Raw genomic sequence first — 16,140 nt, forward strand, 5'->3', positions numbered from 1 at the left:
TTTTAAATTAATCTATTTAATTATCACACTTTTATGATACGACCTTATAGCCACTTTTTTTTCCCACGGCTGAGACAATCCACATCCAATGTTCTTGGGTCCGGTGTTGCAGCCAGGCTCACTTAAACTTAAGTCATGTAAGTTTAATATTATTATTAATATTACAAATAATATTATTGAGTTAAGCGTTGCAACTAGACCCCAGGCTTTTAGGTATATCTTTGTAAAAAGACATAACACTCTTAAATCTTAGCATTTTTTATATTTTTTTATGCAAGAAAAAAAAAATTTTAACCTATGACGTATGCCTTTGTTTTTTTTTCCTTTTCCTTTTCCTTTATAAGCTTTTTTCTATGAATAACACAGTACAGTCCACAATGAAAAAGCTTATGCCTTTAGTTTATTTTTTTTTCCTATAGTTTCTTAATATTAAATTTTTTTATATAATTATCAGGCTTTCATGACACGGATTCCAGGTTTAATAGTTTAACCCAGTTGATTCAGATTTTTTTTCTTTTTCTTCATTAGTTTTTTGCCTTCCTATAGGTATTTTTCTTTTTGCTTTTTCTTTTTTAATTAATCCTTTTTTAAAAAAAAAATCTAGTTCATTAATATTAAATCTTTTTTCTATTTAGTTATCACACTTTCATGACACGAATCTCAGGTTTGACGGGTTAACCTGATTTGGCGAGTTAACCCAGTTAATTCAGATTTTTTTTCTTTTTTCTCATTAGTTTTTTTCTTTCTGTTGGTTTTTTTTCTTTGTTTTTTTCTTTTTAATTAATCTATTTAATTGTCACACTTTTATGACACGACTTTGCAGCCAGACCTACATCCAAGGCTATTGGGTCTGGTATTGCAGCCAAACCCACTTAAACTTAGATCATTCAAATTTAATGTTATTATTAATATTATAAATATTACTCTTAGGTTATGTGTTGCAGCCAAACCTAAGACTTTTTGGTATAACTTTACAAAAAGACCTAACACTTTTAAATCTTAGTTTTTTTTATATTTTTTATGCAAAACAAATTGACCCGCGGCATCGCACGGGTCGTGTAACTAGTCTATACCTATGACAGGTAGAATTTTGCATGGACAGCAACACGCAAACTTCACTTTCTAAGATATTTGAGCATAAGTTGCTGGTTTGGAGGAGAACAGGATTACAAAGAACTAACATGTTACAACTCTTGGGGGAGTCTAATGTGTGTAGTTTCAATAATCCTGCAAACAGACCGATCACATATTTTACTGAACAGCAACGCGAGGGAAAGAGCAAAAGGAGGGAGAGGGAGGGAGAGGGAGAAGTGGCATGGAATGAAAACAATACATTTCCCAAATGGTGGGGAAAATAAAAGGGATTTCACCACTACCTACTTAAATAATAATAATGGTTTACAGCAGGGAACCCAAGTAACCAAAAGCATCGACTTTTAGGTCCTTTTTGCTCGCATCCATTCTACAAAATTGTCCAAGATCAGGGGCCATGCAAGTTCCGGATCATAATTACTAAAGTCTGGAAAACTTATCTGTTAAAAGATTTGAAACTGTCAATAAAATGGGAGCATGAACTAGATAACAAGCCAAAACATTTATATGAACTGGTAACCAAGCAACTGCAGAGGTGTCAGTATCATATCACTAAGGATGAACAGAAATTTAGGCCAATGCCGAAATAAATCTTGCTCTTTTCAATTTTTCTCCACCTTTCCTTGTAAATGGAATTATAATGTTAGTGCCTAAACATGCATGCATGCATATGCATTACCAAAATACAAAATCAATAAAATACCATGAAAAGGATGGTAAAGGTGCTTGGATCACAAGACCTTAGTCTATAACTAGTCAATTAAATATAACAAAATTAAGACGTTTGGAGTTATCGAGTGGAGAACAGGAAGTACCTCGTTGCAGAAACGGTAAAAGCCCATCCATTGATCCATGTTTATGACCTTATAATCACTCTGAATCTGCACTCACAGTGAAAGCATAGTTAATACGGGGCTGTAACAACTACCAAGAAACATACAAATACATGCATATAAAATAAATTGGACATTTTCTTTCAGATCAAGCTGCCTAGATCACCTAGCACATCAAAAAGCAAGTTTTCTTCTATTTTTCACTTAAAAAAGGAAAACAATTAAGTTGCAAGATTGGCTTCAAAAAGTAAAACAGATGCAGAATCAAATAGCCCATCAATTCTAAAGTCTAGCTCATAAGCTAAAAGACCAGAGAGAAGCATAAACTGTTTATCATATACGAAAAGCATAAATAATAAATGACCCTTGACATTTTATAAACAATGTCAATCAACAACTAGAATACAAACAGCAGCAAATTTCAGAAACAAACATGAAAAATGTGGCCACTGACCTTTAGATACTCAATGAAATAATCAACCTGGGCTCGAAAATGGGATCCTAAAACAAGATCCAACAATTGGCAGATGCTCTCTATGTCTATACTCTTTTGTTTCTCCTCTGAAGAAAGCAAAGGGTGAAAGCAGCATTAATAAATGGGGAAACTGGGAAAGATAATGTTTCAGCATGTGACAACACGCCGCTGTAAACTCACAATACCTGTTAGGCAATATCGAAATGCATAGGTATAGAAATCCACAAAGTTTGTTGGCCTCTTAACCTTTTAGAGAAAGGGATAAAAGATCAGTAGCTTTTCAACCTTCTTTAGATGAGTTCCATTCGTTGAGTACATTAAAAAACATCAAAAAGTACACACAAGTACCCCAAACCACAAAGGGTCATACCTCCTTTTCTAGCTCCAGAAGCACCTTTTTTAATTTATTTACAGTATCAGCCCTCAGTGATTTCAGGCCCCTTCGCCACTCCTCCTATGAACATTAAGACATTCTAGTGAGAGGGAAGAAATGGACGAGCCAGTAATATCCCTAATTATGGAATATAATGTTGACAGTTTTGGGTATAAGATGATCAACATGAAGAAAGAGAAAGAAGATGGAAGATATTTAAGAGCTTAAGATATATCCCAACACTTGTCTGTATGTATAATCTTCTAGATTGCACAATACATCATGCACCAATAGAAAACGACAAACCACAAAGCAAGATAAGCATCCACAGAGATAGAGAGTACGAAAATCCCAGGAAATTGTAATGAGCGACTGCATTGGCAACTATTTATATATGTGTGTGTGTAAGCATGTCTAAGCACCGAGTATTAACACTTTGCAATCTTTGTATTTTTGAGTAAACACAGTTGCAAATAGAATCAAATTTTGTTGAAACTCTTAAATCATAGAATAATAAGTCATAAAAACTATCTAAGCATCTCCTTGAATGCTAAAATCAATTTAAAAGGCTGCTAATACAATGACATTATTGGATACTGGCAAAAAATGGTGAGCCAAAATTGAGAATCAAAGATAAAAGGTGGATAACAAATTCATTGAATAACATCAGAAATAGAAACAAGAATCAAAGCATAGATTAAGTAGAAATTGATGGGTATAGAAGACATGTTCCTTACCAGGGTAAAGTATCCCTGTTTTTCAGCTCTCATTTTCCTGGTACGTACAGCCCATCAGTTTCAACACATAATCTTACGGCCAAAAGTTAAGCAGTCTTTAATACCTTCTGGTCTAACTTACCAAGCTAGCATCAAGATTCTGACATCAGTATGATCCACCTCCATATCTGAACATAGAGTTTCAATTCCTTCTGGGCTGTACAAGTGAAATATGTTAAATATTAGAAATGAAGTGAAAAATCTTAAAATGATACATCTTAAATCATTCTTTCATATAACAGCTTAAGCATAAACTAAGAGTTCTGGTATTTTTCCCATCCTAATAAGACCGGCCAGAGAGACAGAAAGTTGAACTTCAAAATACAAAAGCAAAAATGTCGCATGCAAAAAGTATCATCAGAGAAAGTCCACCCACATGTGATCAAGTAACTGACAAACACATTATCTCCTTAACTTGAGAAACAACAGTCAATAGCAATTTAAATTAACACAACTGATATTATCAATAATGAAAAGCTAATAAACACTTCACTAATCAAACACAGTATTTTGATGGAGGAAACTTACTCAATAATACCAGAAGACCTGTTTGCGTACGAGTAAAATAGGTTATCGATTCGTTCCATCTCTTTTGAAGATGCTTTACTTGAGGCTAAAAAGACAAAGGTTTACCGGTTACAACGTAAATGCAATGTTAACCTAAACAAGCATAGCAATAAATTCAGAAACGAATTATGCTAAGATTCTGTAAAGGCAACCTCAAGCATGTTAGCTATTACATTTTAGATTCCATGTTTTCAATTAGTCCAAGAATTCCTCAGCTAAGTTTTTATCACAAATTCTTTTCATTGGCATAATCTTAGAAATAGTTGCTCCTCTTTCCTAACATCGTTTAATTCCTATTAGCTGTCACAAGCATTACCAAATGATCACATCCGTGAATTGTTTATTTGGTCTTCAATGTACAGAATTTCAAAATAATTCAAGTAATAGAATCTGTAAAAAAATCTAATAAAAATGCTCCTATTTTTTCAAGCATCTATAGATAGCAAATGTTTATTCTATCTACAAACGTTTGATTTTCTTTTCAAGATGCTATAAGCAGGCCAATCTTGAGATTTTCTTCATGGAGATGCCAAAGATTTTGAACCTTCAGCCAAAACCAAGCAGGAACAAAAAGATTTCAACTTCTTGCTATAAAACCAAACATTTATGGCCTAGAATCGATTAGCAAGCGTTCAACCCAATATATATCTTTCCCCTACGATGAAGCAAAATTTAGCTTGATCAAGTAGTAGTAGTTATGTCGTTCGATTAAAGGTTTTTACTTCATAGAAACACCAACCCCCTCTATCTTTTTATTTTTTTCAGGGGAACCAAACCAGTATATCTTATTTTTTGTTTTATCACTGAGGAGCCGTGAGAGATAAAAGTCTCATGCACGGTTTGAAAGTCTCCTTCTTACCATCTTTTACATATTTTTCTCATTTTCAGCACAAATTTCACATCTTCATTTTTTATTTTTTTTCCATCTAAACAACAAAAATCACAATTAATTAACTAATACAAACTAATAAGTTCTCTATTGTTCTTCTTGCCAATCTAATAACTCAATTGAACCACCGAAAATAATAAATCACAATTAAACCAATTCCACACGTAAAAATCAGTTGATTTAAACATATTAGAAAAATAAATAAGAAATCAAAACAGAAAAAAAAAATCGAGAGAGAAGATACCGGAGCGAAAAAGATCCGTAGCTGAAAAAGTAATTGAAGCAGTGGTAGAATTCGATTGAACAGCCTTCTTCGATGCAGACCGACGCATCTTCAATTAAATTAATTAATTAAAATGGAAATTTATTTGTTAGAGAGAGAATAGGAGAATTAGAAATGTTTTTAGAGAGAGAAAAGAAAGATCTAGCTTCTCCTTCGAGAATAATAATAAAAATGAAAAAAAAAATGATAATATCGGTAAAAATTGAGAAACCTGAGGCAGGCAGCGAAAGGAAGCTTCTTGGTGGCTTTCTCTCTCTAATAGTTGGCTGATGCCTAGCGCCACTTTCTAGACACGGAAAGTTAGAGAGAGAGAGATAATGAAATATGAATGAATTATTAATTAAAAATTGGATTTTGAGTTTTGAGTTCGCTGCTCAGATTTTAAAAAATATATATATTAAAATAATATTTGTATAATTTATTTTTAATATTAGTATATAAAAAAAAATTTAAAAAAATATAAAAAAATACTGCCAAACACAGCGAAAAACAACTTAAAAAAAAAAATGTATTGTTGAGCTAAATTTTGATTGGTTAGAATTTTAAGGTATCACAGGTTGACTGACAGTACCATATTTTTACTTACGACCTCCTGAATTGAGTGGATGGATGAGTTGATGTCTTTCACGTGTGCGGTGTGCCTACCCTTACCTTTTTTTTAATTACTTTCTGACCATTTTATTTTATTTTGCTAATTATATTATATCATTATATTAATTAATTATTATTAACATTCTAACAAAACACTAAAGGTAGTTTTTGGGATTCTAAAATCATTGTTTTTATAAATATTTTTTTATTTAAAAATATATTTAAAAAATATTTTTTGACAAAATATTTTTTGACAAAAACATATAAAATGATTTACAATTATAAAAAAAATATTTAAAAAATTCTTAAAAATAATTTTTGAAAGCCAAAACAAACTCTCTAAAAAAAAAAAGTGTTTTACTATTCACTATCTCAGAAAGCATTATCCATTTAAGTAGTGCTTTGTTTTTTTTAACTTTTTTGTATCTATATATATTTTTTTTAATTTAAATTTTATCTTTCAATATTTTGTTTGTTAATAATTGAGTTTTATAATTTATTTTGATATGTTTTCTATATCTTAACCTCATAATTTGGATTGCGTTTTGCAAGTTTGGTGAGTTAACTCATTTTTTTTTTCAATTTCAATGCTATCCTTCAACATTTTATTTGTTAGGAATTAGTTGATTTGTTAGAGATTGACCTTCATGATTTATTTCGCCTTTCTTTTTTATTGATTTTTTTTTAATTTCATCATTCAACATTTTAATGATTGGGAATTAGGCTTTCTAATTTGTTGTGGTTTGCTTTCTATGAGGTTATCTCAATCTTATGACTCAAGTTATATTTTTCACGGATTAACGCTAGTTGATTCATGTCATTTTTAGTCCTCTTTTTAGATTGATTTAAAAAAAAATAATAATTCATTCTTCAATGTTAAGTTGGTTGAGAATCGTGTTTCGTATTTTTTTTTTATTTACTTTATATAAAAATGTTTTAATCTCATTATCAGGGTCGCGGGTTTAGTAAGTTAACTTGTGTTATTTTTTTGTTTGCTTTCTATAAGGTTATCCTTTTCTCATGACCCGTGTTGTGATTCTGACAAATAAACCTGATTCAAATCGAGTTATTTTTTGTGTTCTTTTTAATTGAATGTTTTATTGATCTCATCCTTAAACATTGAGTTGATTGATAATTGAATTTTATAATTTTTTTTATTTTCTTTATAAGGTTATCTCAACCTCAAAACCTAGGTTGTTGGTTTTGGAGGTTAACTTGGGTTGACTTAGGTTGATTTTTAGATTATTTTTTTTTCAATTTCATCCTTCAACATTGAATTGATTGAGAATTAGGTTTCATAATTTATTTTAACTTAGAGTTATTATAGTCTTATAATCAAGGTGTGGATTTGACATGTTAAACTTGAGTCAATCGAAAGTGTTGTCATTTTAATATTTAAAAAAAAGATGTTGTATTGATATTTTTTAACAAATTATGTTTCTACCAGTCATCCATGCTATTGTTGGACCTACCAAGTCGACAGAGTCACATTTATGTTAGCCATATGGCTACGATTGATTTAATTATATTTTTTTATGACAACATAAATATTGGATATATTAAAACATTGTTTTGATATAATTTTGATATATGCACATCACATTATTAATATCATAATGTATTCTATACTTAAATGATTTAAATAAGGATATGTTAATATACCCCCCTCACACACACACACACACAACACACCCTTGCAATAATATAAACATGTTTATAACATTCAAGAAATCATTAAACAAGTAAGGACATGATTCGAGAAGGTCAAGAACCAAAAACTTGTAGAAAATACGTTATTGACTTCGTTAATCAATAATTTATAAAAAGATTTTTTTCGAATAGCACTAGATTTGTTTATAACACTTTATAATACTCATACAACCTAAATAAACCCAAAAGAACCAAAGAAGACAAAGAAAATACAAAAATAAAACAAAATATGAACAATAGCCAAAACAATCTTAGTGTTTTGGAAACGATACAATAGTAGTTAAAATGGTCAAACTGTTTCTCAAAATGACAAGTTGTTTTTGGAAAATTTTCAGAAATTCTTAGGGTTCTTCAAAATGATTTGACTCATTCTAAAAAGGTTTGATCTATTCTCAAAATGGTCTGACCGATTCTATAATGGTCTAACCAATTATGTTAATGGACAGAAAACTGTGACTAAACGACTAAGTTTTTTTTTTTTTTTTTTTTTAGCCTATAAATAGTTTTGCACTTGCTCAAAACAAGTATGGAACTATTAAAGAAAAATTTTAAGCTTATTCCCTTTTAAAAAACAATTTATAACACCCTTATTTCACTTGTAATCATCCAAAAATAAGATTAGTCGTGAATTGAAAAAAATCATTCTGAAGAGCTTAATTGTTATTCTAATCAACTCAACTAAGAAAATATATTATAAAAAGCACAAGTGACACTCTAGACACTTGGAGAAGTCTCCTTGATACAAAATCTTAAGTGGTTTAATTCTTGTCCTTCAACAAGTATTGATGAAATATTTTCTAGTTTTTAGCTAGTAAAAATATTAGAGATAATAATTTGATCATAAGCTCGCAAAACACTTGGGTTTGATCTTTTATCAGAAAAAAAATCATGTAACGGTTTGGTCTCACTTGTTAGAAAAACCAGTGTATGATAGTGAAACTCTTGAATTTTTAAATGAACAAAAAAACATTGTCTTGATAAAAAAAAAAAAAAAAAAAAAGTTCAACAAACTTTTTACTAGGTTTCCCTTAGTTGACTTAAGTTTTTTTATCGAATTAGATTAAGTTAATATTTTTTTATTTTCTTAAACTCAAACCGGTTCAGGTCTTAGATCAACTTGTCATTCCAATTCAAGTTTTATAATAAAACCATTTAAATTTTTATAGGAATATCTTAAAAGATTTTTTGTAATCGGCTTTAAAAATAATAAAAAAGTGGTAGCTATTGATTAACATTAACATTGGTAGAAAAATAATATTGTTATAGTTCATTTTTGGCAATGCATTTGTAAGTGATTTTACAAAATATATTTTTGTTAGGTGTTTTGTAATGTTTTTGACATAGAGATGCCTGAACTATTAAAATCACCCGAAAAGAACGTTACCAATTTGCAAAAATAGTTATAAATGCATATCACCAAACACATTTGTACTCTGCTTGAAAAGCATATTCTTAGCTGTTGTAGGACCATGCTAGAGTTTAATTGAAGCAGCTTTGGTGGATCCCACCTTACGATGCAGCACAGGCACTCCCTTCACTCTTGTCCTAGTTTTAGAGCGTGTTAAGTAGTATTTTTCAAATAGCTTTTCGTGCCGAAATACATGCTAATTTATTTTGACATCAGCACATCAAAACGATTATAAACCAAACTCAATTTTAGCAAAAAAAAAAATTTGAAATTTGACGAAACACAGTTTCGACCGCACTACCAAACGGTCCCTTACTGTGGTAGATGATGTTTTTTACAAAATTATTTTTTTTAATTAAAAATATATTAAAATAATAATTTTTAAAATCTTTTCAATATTAGTATATTTAAAATTATAATATTTTAAAAAATAAATTAATATTTTTCAGATAAAAAAATTTAAATTGTTAAAATAAAAACATCATGAAAAAAAAAAAAAAACTTAGTCTGACTGCTTTTAAAAAAATTATCATGTTTTTATAGATATAATATTTATATCCAAACATTAATTTTTTAATTTGGTTCTCGTATAATAACATCTAGTACCTTTCAAGCATACTATTTATACTCGTATAGAGACTTGGGCACAAACTTCCTCCCTGGATTTTTTATTTATATGAAATAGATTTTTTATATAGTTAATCGCGAATGCTTTGAGCTTGCGAAGAATTATTATTATTATTATTATTACCTCTACTTCGGATACATAATTATATGGTGTAGATTTTATAGCTAAGTTGTTCAATTTTTTTAATGAATTTAAAATTATTTAAAAATTAGTCCATATATTCTTAGTTTCAATTTTAATCCCTCTACATTTTGATATAATTAAAGTCAAGTTATTTGATAATTTTTTTCAAAGTTTCATCCATACTTTGTATACAAAACTAATGAAATAACTTAAATATCATCAACATCAATAATCTAAAACCTAATTGATTGATTTTTATTTTTATTTTTTGATAGAAAATTTGAAAAAAAAATTAACATCATTATTTTAATTCTCCATCAAAATTTATTTATGTTATTTTATTTTAAAAAAACTAATAGCCTAAATACCATTTCTTCTTTATCTAAGAAATCAGTTGCCTTAAAATATCTTCACTGTTTTTTTTTCTTAAAAACAATTTTTTTAGTTGAAGAATTAAAATTATGACATTAAATTTTATTTCCAGACCTTAAAAATTATTTCATAGAAAAAATTTAAACTAATTAGTTAGGTTCAAGTTTATTAAAGCTAAGACTATTTAAGTCATCTCATTAGTTTTATATGCAAAATATAAAAAAGCAACAAAATAACTTGATTTTAAATGTATCAAAATATAGAATATAAAATTAAGAATATCAAAATATAGAAAGGTCAAAATTAAAACCAAGAATATAAAGACCAATTATCAAATTATTTTAAATTTTAAAAAAGTCTTGAGCTAAGAAATCTTGGTGCTTATTCTCTCTGTTTTCATATTTTTGCGAACATTTAGTCGATTTTTGAATAAATAGCGATTCAATTTTCATTTTTGAAATGAAAAGAAATTCACTATGGTACAATTGGGAATCTGACATGACGAGCATGGGGCACAATTATTGGCCCGTACACAGGTTTTCTTTGTAAGAATTTATTGCACTTGCCTCACTTTACGCAGCGTGGCCATTTCTTTACAAAGCATTGACATCCATGCCAGTATAAAAAACATGTTGTCAGAAATTACTCTCTTCAGTTTTTTTATCCCATGCAAACTGATGTAATAATTTTTCCGTACCAATAATTTACTGTTTACCACACGAAAATCAAGTATATTTTATCACCGGTTTTTTAAAATATTTTTTTATTTAAAATATATTAAAATAATAATTTTTTTATTTTTTAAAAGTTGTTTTTTATAATAGCACCTCAAGACAATTTGAAATATAAAAAAATTATTTTAAAAATTAACAGATAGGGTGCCAACTGCCAAGTAAATGATCACACAAAACTGCCGAAGATTCATTCAGATTATCGAGGAAGTCTCTGCAGGCAGGATTTTTGCTCTCAAGAGAATCCTGCAAAGGATATAACATGTTCAAGAGAAAGAGAGGATAGAATGCCAGCTCAAACTGAACAAGCCTTTAGTTTACATTAATCGAAAACTCATGTTAACACCAGTTTTGATAAAATGCACATTCAGAAAAAAAAAAATATATATATATAGTTAAAAGTACTACCTTCAAAATCTCAGAAAAAGCATGTCAGTGACACATGCATTGGTGCTTAGTGGGCTCTTTAACATAATCCTCCGAGAAAACCATGCCCATTAAAGTAAATGGCTTGAATGAACTTTGAAACAAAACATTGAAGGCAGCTGAGATTTACATCCTTTGGCATAAACACAGCTCAAGTGAGGAATAAACTCTAGTTTTGATCCCGATTGATTAAGCAATACCTACTTTCAATATTGATAGTGATGTATAGAATGCATGCTAAGATCTATAGATAATTAGATATCTAAGACCCGTGATGGTTTTTCAGTAGCTTTTATATTAGTGATGAATTGTGAATCATGTTTGATTTTTTAAATAATTGAAGTTTTAAGCTACGAGACGAGATCTACTAAAAAATTGAGTTTAAAACAGAGTTATTGTGAGGTAGTCTTGTATTTTTTTTAATTAGAGTTCATAAATATTCTTGATATGTTTGCTTAAAATTATCAAAAAGTTATTACTGGTTTTTTTCTGACCACTTGTAAGAAAGGCAAATAATGACTTCTTTCTTCAAGCTTTGAATGGAGAGAAACTTGGGATGGGATTGCAATAACGGGACAGTAAAAAAAGTATTGTAATTCATTTAGTTGTTTTTAAAATTTTATATTAATGAAATGCAAATTAATGCAATTGAGAATTACAAAATAATTACATGTTATTTTTATTTTTAGTAATATCATTAATAACATTAATTTAGACCATAATTTTATCCAAACACTTTAAGTATATTTTTTACTACACATAAACTTTAACCACAGTTTTTACAAAATTCATATCTAAATTCAACTAAACATAGTTGAATATATTTTTTTAAACTTATTTTTATTTCAAACCTTGAAAACTATCTAAAAAACAATCACACTGAGAGTCTGGCAACGAGCTTCTTATTGAATAGAATCATACGTAAATTCAAGCTCCCAAGTCCCAGTTTTCAATTTCGAATTTATGATCCTCCATTGCAATTGCAAGCCTCCTTATCTCTGAGTGATCGGCTGCATCAAATTGAGTATGAAAAGATTTACAAGTAGCCCAAGACTTGCATAACTTCTCAGTTTTGGGCTATAGCCTTTATTTATAAACAATTTACATATAGCCCAAAAAGAAAATCCAAGTGTTTTCTCTCTCTTGTAAAGGTGGGACTGGGGGCTTCCAAACGATTGAATCCTACCAGCATCACGATAAGAAACACGCAGCATGTGTTACTTAACACTATATAGACAAAAGCTTTTACCTGACGAAGATAATTTATGAGCAACTGAAGTTACAAAAATAGAATGAACCTTTTGCCAATTTGCACATCCAAGATAGTGGTCGAGGGCCTTCGGGAGATCCCCATGGCAGCGGAAATAAACAGCCTGCAAGGCATGATCAGATGTAATATGTAACTTGTCAACCACGACGGGCATAAAGAGATGTTTTACAAGGGATTATAAATTCATTTTGGTATTCCTCACCAAAGTGGAAACAGACAGATATAAAATTTGCTAGTCACCCATTGAATTTATACTGTTTTAAAAAATAATATAAATTATATAATTTAAAAAGATATGTTTTGGAGAATAATATAAATCATATTTAAAGAATCATCTTAATCTTAATAGCTTTAAGCTGTCAAGTAAGGTCCTAATATATAATTTATATTATTATTTAACACATACCCCTTCAAGTGAAAGTTTAGATTTGAAACTTGCACAGATCTCCACTACTTTACTCTTAATTTTTCTCACATAAATAAGAATGATGAGATTTGAACTTGTAATCCGCTTGATCATCAAAACTCTGATACCATAATAAAGAATTATTTCAACCTAATATTTTAAAATAAATAATATTTTAAGATATAATTTATATTATTCTCTAATAAACTGTTACAACTGGACATTGATATCATAGCAGGGGTATCGCAGAAAGCATGTTTATATCAGATTGATGTCATAAATGGTGAAAAAGAAAAGAGCAGACAATTAGTATTGTATCTCTACATAAAAAGCATGGAGATATGGATAATTATCAAGCTGAGGCATGTGAAGGACCACATATATGGCACAATGACACTGCCCCATACACAACAGCTGACAAATAAGGCTCCGTTTACAAATGTGCTCTTTTAAATTTTAATTTTTTTATATATTTATATTTTTAGATGGTTTTGATGTGCTAATTTAAAAAATAATTTTTAAAAATTAAAAAAATATCATTTTAATATATTTTTAAAATAAAAAATATTTTTAAATTACCATCACTACTATAATTTTAAAAAATCCATGTCAACTTATAAAAATTACAACCCACGCTGCAAAATACAAGTGGCTAGTTGGACTCTGTACCTGAAAAGTGATGCTCAAATCCAGGCCTGAAATAATTATACAACAAAGGTGCTGTTGGCCCAATCCAAGCTCCATATTTGATTACTTGGTTTTTTTTTTAAATATAATTTTAATGTATTAATATAAAAAAATCAAATTTTTTTTTAATATATTTTGAATTAAAAATACTTTTACAATAACGTCTTATACCATGTTACTAAACATATATTTAAGTTGTATTTGTTTTTGTATTTTTAAAATATTTTTTAAAAAAATTATTTTTTTAATCTTTTTTTTTACTTGAAATTAATATTTTTTTTTGCTGTTTTAAATCATTTTGATGTGTCTATATCAATTTTTTTAAAAAATATATATTAATATATTTTTAAATAAAAAATATTTTAAAAAAATCACTACCACACTCCCGTATGATGCTGAAGCTGATGGTAAGAAGCTAATGTTACCACCGAAGGTTGCCAACAAAGGAAAGAGTAAAATCACTGGTGCTGTTAAGCAATCGTCTGCAAGTTGTGGAAAACAGAAAGAAAATATAACATTAGAGGCATATTTTATTCCAAAAATAAATCATGGTGCTCAAAAGTTTCTCCAAAGTTGTTGGAAAAACAAAGAAACTATCGAACGATGTGATCTTGCTATAACAAAATGGATGATTGATGCATGTGTGTCATTCAATGTTGCAAACTCGGTTTACTATTAGCATGTTATTGATGGTATAACATCAATGGGTCCTGGTTATAAAGGACCAAATTTCCATGCTTTTCGTGATTATTACCTAGCAAAGGCGGTTGATGAAGTGAAGATTTTTGTTGAGAGTTATCGAGAAACTTGGAAGAAGACCGGTTGCACATGAATGGCTGATGGATGGACAGATCAAAAGAAGAGAACTTTAATTAATTTCTTGGTATATTGCCCTAAATGAACTATTTTTTAAAAAACAGTAGATGCATCAGAGGCCTCAAAGACTGCTGTGTTGTTGCATAAATTGTTTAGTGAGGTTGTTTTATTGGTTGGGCCTGAAAATATTGTGTATATGGTGACTGATAATGCTTCTAATTATGTTGCTGCTTGCAAGTTGTTGGCGGAAGAATTTCCTTCAATATTTTGGTCTCCATGTGCTGCTCATTGCATCAACCTCATACTCCAAGATGTTGGTAACTACAATCAGTTTGTTCTGTTATTGATCATGCTTTTAGTATTACAAAGTATATTTATAATCATTGTTATCCATTATATTTGATGAGGAAGTTCACTGGAGGGAAAGAAATACTTCGACCTGCTCCTACTCGCTTTGCTACTAATTTCATAACTTTGCAAAGCATTTTAGTACACAAAGATAATTTGAGAGCTATAGTGACATCTAGAGAATAGGTCTCCTCTGCTTATGTTAAAGATAGCAAAGAAAAAAGGTTTGTTGATAATGTATTGAACTCTATGTTTTGGGAAGAATGTGCATCAATTGTACGAATGACCGAACCATTTGTTCGAGTTCTACGAATTGTTGATAATGATGATAGACCTGATATGAGATATTTATATGAGGCTATCCATTCTGTAAAGGAAGAAATGTTGAGGAGATTTCAAAAAAAAAGAACTAAGGTGCAACCTTTCATGGACATCATTAACAATATATGGGATGGACAATTGTATAGGAAGCTTTATGCAACGAGATTTTGGTTGAATCCTCGATTTCAGTATGATGCCAATTTAATGGATAGATATATAAACACCATTTTCGGACTTCTAGATGTTGTTGAGAAATATGCAAATGGAAATGCAATTCTGCTAAGCAAGCTTACAAGTGAAATGAAGTTGTTTAGAAATGCAGAATATGACTTTGGTAGAATGTCTGCGAAAAATGATTGCACCCTTTTACCTCCAGGTATATTATTATTTTTCATATTCTAAGTAATTTAAAAATATTATATTGATATAATCTAACTTATTAATTTTGTATATAGATGAATGGTGGTGCTGTATGGAACTTGTGCTCCAAATCTTCAAAAGCTAGCTATACGAGTTTTAAGTCAAACTTGTAGTTCTTCAGGATGCGAGAGGAATTGGAGTATTTTTTAGCACATCCACTCTAAGAAGAGAAATCGATTGGAGCATCACAAACTTAATGACCTAGTTTATGTCCACTATAATCTGAGATTAAAACAAAAGTATTTTCTTTTCTCTAATTTTTAAAAGTTATTTATATTATTACATAGCATCATTGATACTTATATTGTGTACCTTAACTTTGATTTTGTAGAAATTATTGGAAATGATGAAATTATGATCCAATTAATTTTGAGGTATTTTCTGACATTGAAAATTAGATAGTAGAAGATGATCCACCATCTTTAACAACTGAAGAAGTAGAGATCTTTCGTCGTGATTTATCAACCATGACCATTCAAGATACTTTAAATGAAGGTAATGGAAGATTTGATCTTTCACTTTGTGTCATGATTCTAATGTTTATTGATTAAGTATGTTTCAATTGTAGATTTGATAAATATAAATGAGATTGAAG

General features: G+C 29.4%; 1 protein-coding gene across 3 annotated transcripts; it reads right to left on the minus strand.

Annotated features, from left to right (window-relative positions):
• Positions 1–1,166: 1,166 nt before the first annotated feature.
• On the minus strand, positions 1,167–5,645 carry LOC118033992 (uncharacterized). Of its 3 annotated transcripts, none has more exons than XM_035039135.2 (10): positions 5,500–5,645; positions 5,250–5,337; positions 4,078–4,162; positions 3,632–3,706; positions 3,511–3,547; positions 2,771–2,854; positions 2,586–2,646; positions 2,380–2,486; positions 1,908–1,973; positions 1,167–1,532 (listed from the first exon to the last, which is right to left on the minus strand). In XM_035039135.2, the coding sequence occupies exons 2-10, from the start codon at positions 5,335–5,337 to the stop codon at positions 1,437–1,439; spliced, it is 699 nt and encodes a 232-aa protein (XP_034895026.1). In that variant the 5' UTR covers positions 5,500–5,645; the 3' UTR covers positions 1,167–1,436. The 3 variants fall into 3 exon arrangements, with proteins under 3 accessions (XP_034895026.1, XP_034895027.1, XP_073261880.1); XM_073405779.1 differs by lacking the exon at positions 1,167–1,532 and adding an exon at positions 1,539–1,709; XM_035039136.2 differs by lacking the exon at positions 5,500–5,645 and having other exon boundaries at positions 5,250–5,464.
• Positions 5,646–16,140: the final 10,495 nt, after the last annotated feature.

This window comes from Populus alba, chromosome 1 (assembly GCF_005239225.2).
Source record: "Populus alba chromosome 1, ASM523922v2, whole genome shotgun sequence".
In the NCBI taxonomy this organism is placed as follows: Eukaryota; Viridiplantae; Streptophyta; class Magnoliopsida; order Malpighiales; family Salicaceae; genus Populus; species Populus alba.

Coding starts and splice junctions, on each gene's coding strand:
- LOC118033992 (XM_035039135.2), bottom strand. CDS start 5,337: ATGCGTCGGTCTGCATCGAAGAAGGCTGTTCAATCGAATTCTACCACT. Junction 1,974..2,379: donor ATTTCATTGAGTATCTAAAG/GTCAGTGGCCAC, acceptor CTGTGAGTGCAG/ATTCAGAGTGATTATAAGGT. Junction 1,533..1,907: donor TTTACCGTTTCTGCAACGAG/GTACTTCCTGTT, acceptor ATCTTTTAACAG/ATAAGTTTTCCAGACTTTAG.